The 10,555-nt window shown below is 39.0% G+C and overlaps 2 protein-coding genes and 1 pseudogene across 3 annotated transcripts in view; all 3 read left to right on the top strand.

The window, feature by feature from the left end:
* The window catches only part of LOC113664144 (putative ATP-dependent RNA helicase DDX60), a 30,996-nt gene extending 24,503 nt beyond the window's left edge, over window positions 1-6,493 (top strand). For both annotated transcript variants that reach the window (XM_089200890.1, XM_089200891.1), the window contains 4 exons: window positions 487-749; window positions 1,316-1,467; window positions 5,733-5,795; window positions 6,197-6,493. In XM_089200890.1, coding sequence (XP_089057016.1) covers window positions 487-749; window positions 1,316-1,467; window positions 5,733-5,795; window positions 6,197-6,308 — 590 coding nt within the window. In that variant the 3' untranslated portion in view covers window positions 6,309-6,493. The remainder of the gene's footprint in view (window positions 1-486; window positions 750-1,315; window positions 1,468-5,732; window positions 5,796-6,196) is intronic.
* LOC149047849 (uncharacterized) lies at window positions 1,993-5,377 on the top strand. The gene is made up of 2 exons (XM_089200900.1): window positions 1,993-2,947; window positions 3,622-5,377. Exons 1-2 carry the CDS (start codon window positions 2,132-2,134, stop codon window positions 5,218-5,220), a joined length of 2,415 nt encoding a protein of 804 aa, XP_089057026.1. The 5' UTR covers window positions 1,993-2,131; the 3' UTR covers window positions 5,221-5,377.
* A 2,268-nt stretch (window positions 6,494-8,761) lies between the features above and the next one.
* LOC149047850 (uncharacterized) lies at window positions 8,762-10,128 on the top strand (annotated as a pseudogene).
* Window positions 10,129-10,555: the final 427 nt, after the last annotated feature.

Below are 10,555 nucleotides of genomic sequence, written 5' to 3' on the forward strand. Positions count from 1 at the left end.
ATTTTGGCGGCAAGTAAAATTTTTAAGTGGATCCATCACCAGTTCCTTCGTATTGCAAGGCTCCGTTTTCCGTGAAAACAATTATTTGTATTTCACGGCACTTGACATGTTCTGTCAGCGTTCGTTTGTTTGTTTGTTTGTTTCTGTTTTTTTGCAAGCGACACTAACGAGTCAGCTCTGCGCAACGGCTAAAAGGAAGGCCTGGTGCTATTTTGGCAATTCTATTTCCAGATCGAAGAGGATAATTCTTGGCAAATTTCTCACTCTGGGCTAAAAAGGCCCCTCTCCTTGGTTTACTTACTTCGGTCCACATTTCCATACGAAGTACATCGTACATTGGTTAATTGCTGTACACTGTACCTATGGTAATAGTTCAAAAGAGAGAAACACCCGTGAGCAAGGTTAAGCTTAACAGTAAACGTAGGTAAATTCAATTTTGAAGTTAAAATGTTCTTATTTACCAAACGGAGTAAACTTCTTTTGCAGAATTTCCAAAGCAAGCAAGTGTTGGTGACGATGAAAAGTACGATGTTATCAAAGGGCTCGTGTCCTCATCCATACCGTACTCCGCCTGCTCTTCCTTCGCTGCATTGTCGGGAAATTCAGACATACAATTGCATTCTTCAAGCGAGACCGCAGCCAGTTATCCAAAATCACACGAAAGAAATGTCGACGTCGCCAAAGAGAACGCAACAGTTGAGCTTAATGAAGAAGATATAGAAGAAGAACCAATTGATCATCTGCTTGAGGTGAAAAAAGTTTCCCAATACCCCACGTCCCTTAAAATTTTGAAAAAGTTCTCTAACACTTTCGACGTGATTTCGCAAGATTGCATGCATTTTGTTCTTTCGTCATTTTAATTAGTAGCATACTTGTAAAAGCCTTTGGAAACTGCTTGCACTTCATTCGGTGGAAGTTTTCTCAAACAACCTAAACGATCAAACACTGGTTAAATTTATTTGCTGACACTTGATCCTGAGAAAACTGCCAAATATGAGTTTTTTACCTAACAGTTCTTTCACGTTTGGAACTACAATCATTTCAAAACAATCTGTATCTTCTTTTTTCGTACTTTATATGTTTTCACTTACTCTTTTTACTCTTGACTGTACAGTTACGTGAAGCATCGTTGAAACGTCATCACAATACTTTTACGAACAGTTTTTATAAATTTTTAAAAGTTTTTATGTATTTTAACAACGGTTTAGCGTTGAACTTTGCAATCAAATGTAATTTCGTCCTGTGGCAGTTTAAGTAGTTACAACACCAATTATTTAATACCGTTACCAAATTCGGCTACCACTTTTTCTTTCAGATTGTTCGACGAGATGTTTACATCGACATCCATGTTGTTCCCATCCTCCGGCTAAAAAAATGCAACCCAGTTGGAAGTGCTATGCCCTTGAATGCTTATGCTCTGGATTTTTTCAAGCACGGGTCTGCCAAAGTCATTGAAAAAGAAAACGGGTCAGTAAGTAAATCACAGACGTATTTGTAAAAGTTCTCCAGTGAGAGAAGCGAAGAGGCATCTTGATCACTGGATCAAGGAAAGATAGATTTTTAGAGCTTAACACTTTCATCACAGTGTCACCCTTCACCCAGGTGGTACAAAGTGTTAGAGAAATCCACTGAAATGCTTAGACAACCTACAGTGAACTAACATCCCATTCCAAGAGGAACACATCATTACAGGGTTCGCACGCGCCTTGAAAGTCCTTGAAAGTCCTTGAATCTCAAAATAAAAATTCAAGGCCTTGAAAGTCCTTGATAATTGTAGTCAGTGCTGGAAAGTCCTTGAAATTTGTAGCTAATTTAATCCAACTTAGATTCTAGAGTGCCTTATCTGAAAATATATGCAACTGGCACAAACGTAGCAACACATAATAGTAAGATACAAATAACAAACGATCGTAACGCCACTCCGCATGTCGATCAATCGCCCATATCCATTTGTCCTGTTCTTGGTTCTATTAATCACTCTGATTGGTTGAATGTCTCGAATGTCAAGGGCCAATCAAATGTTTTGTACTATTCCCTCTTTCTGAGAAAAGCCATGTGCTTTGAGTGCTTTCCTTGTCTGGGTTAGTGTTGATTGTTTGCGTTTTGTTTCACGAGTGAGAGATTTAAAACAATGGGCAAGTGTGTTTTCAGCAACTTGTGGCTTCAGAAATCACTGTATAAAGATTGGCTTCGAGAAGTCAAGGGTGACAAGCACAAGGCACGATGCATCGTGTGTATGAAGGATGTTGACATTTCGAGCATGGGAGAGTCAGCGCTCACAAGTCACTTGAAAGTAAAAAAACATCAAACACTGACATCCCAGAAAAGGTCATTAGCAAGCGTTCCAGATTTTTTTGGCGTTTCTTCTCAACAACCAGCAACTACAAGTGACGATGCCAAAGAAGTTTCAAAATCCGCTTCGTCTGAAAGTGGCGAACACAACACGCTCAACCCCACAAAGTCTAGTACTACGAGTTCATCTGGTTCATCGGTGATGGAAAGAATTGTCACTCGTGATGAGACTTTGAAAGCAGAAATTTTGTGGGCATTGAAGGTGATAATGTCTCATTACTCCTATAAATCATGCGAAGGTACGAGCAAATTGTTTCAAGCGATGTTTCCTGACAGTCGGATCGCGAGTCAGTTTACATGCGGAGAAAAGAAATGTGCATACTTGATCTGTTTTGGGCTCGCTCCACACTTCAAACAACTTTTGAAGGACGTTGTGAAAAAAGAAGAAGCTTATGTACTTATGTTTGACGAGAGCCTGAATAGCGTGTGCCAGTCAAAGCAAATGGATATTCACATTCGTTCATGGAATCATGACAAACACGAAGTTGAAAGTCGCTATTATACCTCAGTGTTTATGGGGCATGGAACAGCAGAGGACATGCTTTCTCATTTTCGTTCAGGCATAGAAGGAATTCCTCTCAAAAAAGTTTATCAGGTAGGATGCAACTCTCGTTATGTTTGGGTAATCCATGAAATTGTTTGCAAGATATGCTTCTTTGAAGTTGTATTATTTCTTACCCTCAATTATCGACATTTCGAAATAGGCAATAGCACAAACTTAGTCTTCACACAATTACCTAATTTCAATTATTCTTTGTCATATTGCCACTCTTTTGAAAGACCTATGTCTTGCCATTATTAAAAAGGTGTGATCAAATTGGAATCAATTATATTGTTTTCATGACTGGCATTTAATTTCATCGTTCGCCGGCGAACGATAATTACAAGAAGTTGCGTTAAATTTTTTTTAACATGAAAATCTTTCAATGTCTGTTATTATTTTGCTGTAGAAGGGCGAAAGATGCAAGATTACTTAATCTAATTTATTGCATGTAATATAAATTGTGCGTTCACAATCTAGCCAATGTTCCAAAAAGCGATAAAATTGTATTAAATAGAAATGAAACACCTTACTCGGTTTTCTGCCCTTTAAGGTCTAAATAAATCAACACTCTTTCATTGCAAATCTTCACAATTCCAATGCATCCATGACTAGTTCACTTCGTGTCTAGGTGGACAATGACACGAACTCTGGGACGTAATGCAAGTACTAAATTAAATAATCTGTTTCCCTTTCAATATTACAAGGAATGTTTTCTCTCATACTAGTTGTCAATGGATGGACCCAACGTTAATTGGAAATTTTACAGTATGCTGACTGATGAGGCAAAAAGGGAGCATAATAGTCACATGCTGAACATTGGCAGCTGTGGTTTACACATTCTTCATGGAGCATTCAAGGATGGTGCTGTGGCATCAGGATGGCAGTTAGACAGGTTGTTCTCCAGCCTTCACTGGCTTTTTCAGGACAGTCCGGCAAGGAGAGAGGACTACACCAAAGTAACAGGAAACTCACTGTTTGCTTTGAAGTTCTGCAAACATAGGTGGTTGGAGAATGTCTTGGTTGCAGAACGTACACAGAGTATGTGGGACAGTGTTGTCAAGTATGTTCAGAGTGCAAGGGCAGGAAAAGTTCCACAGCCACAGAATAAATCCTTTGAAACTGTACAAGAGTTTGTTGCAGATCCCTTTACGACTGCAAAAGTCGCTTTCTTCCTATCAGTAGCCAAGCAAGTGACACCGTTTTTGACACTCTATCAAACCGACAAGCCTATGCTTCCTTTCCTGGCTACAGACCTGTACAGCATGCTTGGGGGATTAATGAGAAGATTTATTAAGACCACTGTTATCAGTGAAGCCAAAACCCCATTGAAGCTTACAAAACTTGACCCTGCTGACTCCAGCATTCATGCCTCTCATTCCAAGATTGACCTGGGGTTTACAGCTGACAAGAAGATCAAGGAGTCGATTGCAAAGTCCACAGTTTCAGAGAAAAGAGTGCTTCAGTTTCAGATGGAATGCAAGGAGTTCCTTATGAAAGTAGTTTGCAAACTGATTGCCAAAGCACCAATTCAGTATTCCCTTGTAAGGAATATAAATTGCTTAGATCCAAGAAACATGATGAGTGACCATGATGTTTCCATCACAAAATTCAAGAGAGTTTTGACTACCCTTGAAAATGCCAAGAAAGTCCCGGAAGGTGAATGTGATTCCCTTTTGAAACTATTTAGACAATTCATTATGGAAGTCCCCTCTTCTCCGTCGGAGTTCAAAGACTATGATCCTAACAATGATAGACTTGATTCCTTTCTGTATCTTCACATGGGACAGAAGCGATCCTACCAATCATTGTGGAAAGTAGTCTCAGAGCTACTGATATTATCACATGGCCAGGCCAGTGTCGAAAGAGGATTCTCAGTCAATAAGCAACTGGAAGTCGAGAACCTCCAAGAGCGCTCCTTCATTGCTCAAAGGCTGGTACAAGACCATGTACAATCTGTGGGAGGTGTCCTTGCTGTTTCAATCAACAAACCACTTCTTTTGTCAGCTGCAGGAGCTAGGCAGAAGTATTTATCATATCTTGATGAACAAAAGAGGAAGAAAACCTCTGAGGGTGTAGAACTGAAGCGAAAGGAGCTAGTCGATGAACTTGACGAACTTAAAAAGAAAAGAAGGCGTTTAGACAGTGATGTTGACAATCTTGTTAAATCGGCAGACGAGTTTGCACAGAAAGCAGAGGACACTGGGAAACTTGTGTGGATTACAAAGTCAAATAGTTTGAGGAGAACTGCAAAAGAAAAGGAGATAGCTCGCAAAGACCTTGAGTGCAAAATTGCGAATGTTGTGGATGAACTAAAAAAGGCATAGACTTTTAGCTCGACTTAAGCTCGGCACAATCGCTACTATGATAAGGTGAACATTCTTTTATTTTGCAGTTGGTGGAGTCCTTGAAAAATAAAAAATATGTCCTTGAAAAGTCCTTGAAAAGTCCTTGAATTTTTAGTCCCAAAAAGGGTACGAACCCTGTCATTACCCTTAGTCACTCCATGCCTTGAAGCACCCTCTGACAGTTATAAGTCACCTGCCTTTGAATTTTTGTCAACCCCCCAAGTCTTCATTTATTCATAAGCCTCTGTTCTCTGTTTCACGATCGCTGAACATTGGGGAAAAACTGTATTGTAAACTAACCGTCAAGCTTATTCCCCATGGTTAGAGAGACATTACGTACCTTTCGAGATAAAATTGGGTGTGGTTAGCTAAAAGATTCGAGGAAACCACTTGTGAGTCTTTTAGTGACTCACATGCCACCACTGTTCATACAAATCTTTAGGAGTTGTATTCAGGCGTGACTTAAAGTTGAATGCACGTTTATTTCATAGAATCAAGGCCGGAGAAGTTTTTCAAGTGCTAAAGGATTTTTTCCTAACCATGAAGTCAATCAGGTAAAAAATGGTTATACGTAATGCAGTGTCGACGTTTCAGTCAATGTTCTGTGACTAACGAAACATCCAGTCCTGATCGTCTTACGAAACTCGACGAGATGTATGTAAAGAGCGAGTGATAAAGTAAACTTTGTACGCGAGAACGAAAGAAAACAATCGGTTAAGTGTTGTTGTTGCTGTAGTAGTTCTTGTCATAGGATTAACCCTTGTGGTTGAAAGCTATTGACGCGTTTACGGACACTTCAGTTTGCTGTTTCCTCCAGCTGCAGCCACTAAGAAATTAAACGATAAATTCTAAAAGTCGCATGGTAGGAGATCTTGGCTCAGTAAGTTTAAGTCAGGGAGTATTAGGGTATTTATTAGGGAAATAACTTTTAACTTTAAATTTTCTTTATTCGCAGTACTTCTCTGGAAGAGCTGGGTCCCGAGGGGGATAATGTGGTGGTAGCTTTCAAACAGCTCGCCGAGGAGTATGGAAACAAGTTCAGAAAGCAGTTTGATGCGGACATTTGAAATAGTCCTCCCCGTAGTTGATTAAATGTCCTTAGAAAAAAATCAGTAAGTCAACGAAAGAAAGGATTTGCCGATTGCTAACCGATTTAAAGTTATAATTTTTGAGGACAACCATAGGTGATCAATGCGGAAAACTCTTGTTTTCTAAAGAAAGAGTTAACAATAAATTTGCAAAGGTAATAGTATTCTGATAAAACTCGTGATTATCTTTGAGAGTCAACCTCAAACTCGGAGGTTTATTTTCTCAAAGTCAATAGTGCTAAATTTCGCGATTCAATCGTTCTCAACTTCATTTTATATTTCAAAATGTCAACTTTTGTCAACTACGCGAAAGGTATTCGAAGGATTGTTTTCGAACCAAGCGATTTAGACGAGGATGATAGCAAGACTTTCTACTATATATAAGAAATCTTTGAAGTTTAACGTAGTCTCACAACGGAGGATCCAACAAAGAATTTACCAGTAAGCGAGGCTAATCTGAATTACAGCGGCACGACTTTCAAATCTCAATGCTTTTGTGCAAATGCGAATCAAATGTTGTACTTCGACATGTCTATAATTTTTTACCTGATCGCGAGTGTCCATCCCCGATAAATCCATCTTTGCAGGTGCAGTTAGAAGACCCAACAGTATTGGAACACTTCGCATTCTCGTCACAAACGTTTTTGTTGCCTTTGCATTCATCAATATCTAATTTGAAAGTAATCGAAAGAAAGCATTGCCAGCAGCGATTCCTTGAACAGAAAAGAAAGGAATTAGGTGACCAAAACATACTGTAAACTTACTTACCTTCCATTTTCATGTCGCAGTAGAGCAACACTTCTTCCCCGACACCAGTTGGATCCAACCATTACTTTTTACTAAAGGTTTCGTTACCTTTACTTAACCTTATCTTGTGGCACGATAACGCTAGTAATTTAGCAATGGAACCTAAGGGGGGCTGCAATAAAGATATAACTTAATTTCATACATACTAAGATCTACACATGAAAAAAGGCCCGCGACAAATTCGTACGAAATACTCAACCAACCAATCAGAAAAGTGAACGACTGTGAAAATGCTTCGTCCAATCAGAGACACGAACGATAGTGCTTCACAGTGGAGGGAAAAAAGCACGCGGCTTTCTGTAAAACAAAGTAGAAGAAGAAGTGCCAAGACTCACTCTGAGCAAGAAAACAAAAATACGACAGCAAAGACCGACAGAGACGTAAGCCTGCTAAAAACCTTTCTTTAAAAGAAGGTAGAGCTCAGAAACATTGAAGAAATACCTCCTGCTTAACTCAGTGAATTGCTGAACGAGTTCGTGCTCACTGTCAGAACCAAAGATAGAAATGACCACGAGCCAACATCACCGCGAGGGATCATTCCCAGCTTTGAACGGAAAAACTATTAAGCTTGTATCATCAACGATTTAGCGTTTGAAGAAACTCGCAAAACGCTGATGTCCAAGCAAAAACAGCTCAAGAAACAAGGGAGAGGCAACAAACTAAGGGCGTATGTATCTTGGACAGAAATATTCATTATCTTTGTTTGTCCTTTAGAGGTAAATAGTAGTTCTTGTCTTGTGTTTGTTCTTCAAGGTAAATGTACTCTGCCCTTTTTGGTTGCGAAAGCGTATCTTTCGATCATTTTTTGTAATATAGACCTGGAAAGTCTATGTAACTGAGCAATATCCTTTCCGACAGGCGAACAGCTTGGCTTCATTTGTTCTCAGTTGTGTGAATAAATTACATATGGTTTAGTTGCCACATAAGAGTCGACGATCTTGAGTTTAGTGTAGTCTACCGTGGTTGTGATTTTTGTAGTAAAACGTGCGCGCGAGGTTCCAAGAAAATATATCTGAGTCCAGGAAATGTTCTTGTTGTTCATTTACAATCCAGTGAGGTACTCAGCCTAAAAGAGTAAAACGTCTTTAAAGATTCGTAGCCATGCAACGAACGGATTTTCTATGACTGATCTGCTAAAATAAACTGGTAACGTAGGTAAATCTAACTAGATAAATTGGGAAATTTTCAAAGTGGAAGGTATGTATCCTAAAAGGAACTTTACTCAAAATGATAAACCCGTTATGCATTAAGCTGTCCTCTGGTAAACAGATTTCCCGAACATGGGTTGAAATAGTTTTCTCTGTAAACTTGCAGTGAATTATTTTTCAGGGTTTACTCAGTTAGCGAATGTTTCGAGTGTTGGGACGGAATTACGTGATTGAATCTCCACGAAATAACCCCTCATCATGTAAAATTAATCACAGGCAATTCAAATGTCCGGTAATAATTGTTTTAAATTGACTTGAAAATATTAACGGATTCAGCGCAATCAAAACGAGAATAAAGCAAAGAGATTTTCATCTTATCGAAGCAAAACGGTGTCACTCTACGACCTTTTACTGTTTGTTTTCAAGTTAAGTCTATCTCATGAGGGCTTTTATTCCAAGATCAACACTTAAACTGCTATGTATATCCAGGAATCGACTCTGCAGATTTATCAACGCACGGCAAAAGCTCTGATGTACGAGAGCGTTAAAAGACTTAGAAATACATTACACCTAGGTCTCTAGTTACACACACTTGTTGCATCATCAACAGCTTTTTCAGATGGAAATAACATAAAACTAAATCGCTATTTTCCTATTTCTAACGATTTTAAATTTGTTAATCTCATTATATTTAGCGTCCAAAATCTATCTTAATGGTCATGAAGAGTTATTCCACGTGGTCAGTAAACTTGCAACTTTTGCGCGTGCAGTGAAACAAATTGGTAACCTTAGGTGGCACTGCCTCGATATAAAACTGATTTTTCAATAGTGGCCAAAAACTTAGTTCTCAAATCTCGGGATTTGGGTTAAGATTTTGTTCACCATTAATGCAGATATACTATACCTCCTCAAACCTTGCTGCAAGCTTTATAGAAGGGTAAAGAGGAACTAGAGTGGAAGACGAAGGCAACTATCAGCTGGATACAGTTTTATGGTGTGATAACTCCGCCCAGTAACAGTGAAAAGTCTGATCCTTTCGCTCCGGTGTCTCGACGAAAGAAAGCAAGTCCTCTGCCCTACATTTTTGGGATTGCAGGCGCAGTGCTATTAAGTATTGTCGCTCTTCTGTTTGACTGGTTAGAATACCAGGGACCCTAACCAAACCACAACGGCAAGGGTAACGAGGACGTGGCAAAAAAAAAAAAATGCAATCAACAGAACAGTAGCTTAGCACGGGCAGTTTCAAACTTTGTCGGCGTTTTTTCGACTGTTTAAGGTCCCTAACGCTTTCTGGGTTCGAAGGACTCCATGTGCATATCATGACCAGTTCGACCAGCTTCAACAATGAAATTAATTTCATTTCTTACCAAAAATATTACTTTATCTAACAACATCTTTAATTCGTGGAAAACTTATATTTTCTCAAACACAAAGAAAGGAGGGGAGAAGCACTCAAGATTATTTGCTTTGAAATCATTTAAGGATTTTGAAGGATCATTCTTCGGATATGGTCAAAATCATTAAGTGTAATCTTCCGACAGCATTTGTTGTCATCGAAAGCTTTAAAACCTATCGAAGAAATAAACATGAGCCAGAATATTCTGGATAGCATGACTGACCTCAGTTTGATAACTCTCAGGACTGAGCATGTGCAGAACAGGGTTTATCCGTTAGATGAAAATGGGACACCTCCCCCTCCTTTGCATGAGAATCAATCTGACACCACTGTGCTACTGTCCCGAGCAAAAGCGAACGATTCCTGCGAGGTAACACACTTCTCGGTGATAAAATCATGGGTGGCAGAGTTATTTTATCGTTATTATATAACAAAAATAAAACTGTAAAACTTAACTTTTCGCGAGCTTAAGAAATATATTTGCGACAGGAAGTAAGCAGAGTAGGTCCCGCAACGCTAAAAAAAAAGGCTTATTTGCTGGCTGAACCTGATATATAATCCCCTCTTGGACCATTTTGGTGGTATTTCTTACTGTTTATGACTGACATCTTGATCACCTTTTTCCCGTCGGTACTGATAAATTAATTTAACAAAGTCGTTTCGTTTAAAGATGATACCCATTGTAATCACGAAATAAACGCACAAACGAGACCACAAATAATAACATTGTCTCATCAGTGACATCAAGAAGGCTGGAAAAATCTGTTTTTATTTTGTTACGGGACAACGAAAATTTAAGCCTCAAGGAAGACTATGATGTTCAGCCAACTGGAACTATGGATGAAAGTTATGTAAGAAAAGAGGAGTTCCAAACC

Source organism: Pocillopora damicornis, chromosome 3 (assembly GCF_964200805.1).
Source record: "Pocillopora damicornis chromosome 3, jaPocDami1.2, whole genome shotgun sequence".
Lineage (NCBI taxonomy): Eukaryota > Metazoa > Cnidaria > Anthozoa > Scleractinia > Pocilloporidae > Pocillopora > Pocillopora damicornis.

What these genes read in the sequence shown, in the direction of transcription:
- LOC149047849 (XM_089200900.1), top strand. Translation starts at nt 2,132, where the DNA reads ATGGGCAAGTGTGTTTTCAGCAACTTGTGGCTTCAGAAATCACTGTAT. An exon ending in CTCTCAAAAAAGTTTATCAG is followed by an intron (nt 2,948 to 3,621) that starts GTAGGATGCAAC and finishes CTCTCATACTAG; the next exon opens with TTGTCAATGGATGGACCCAA.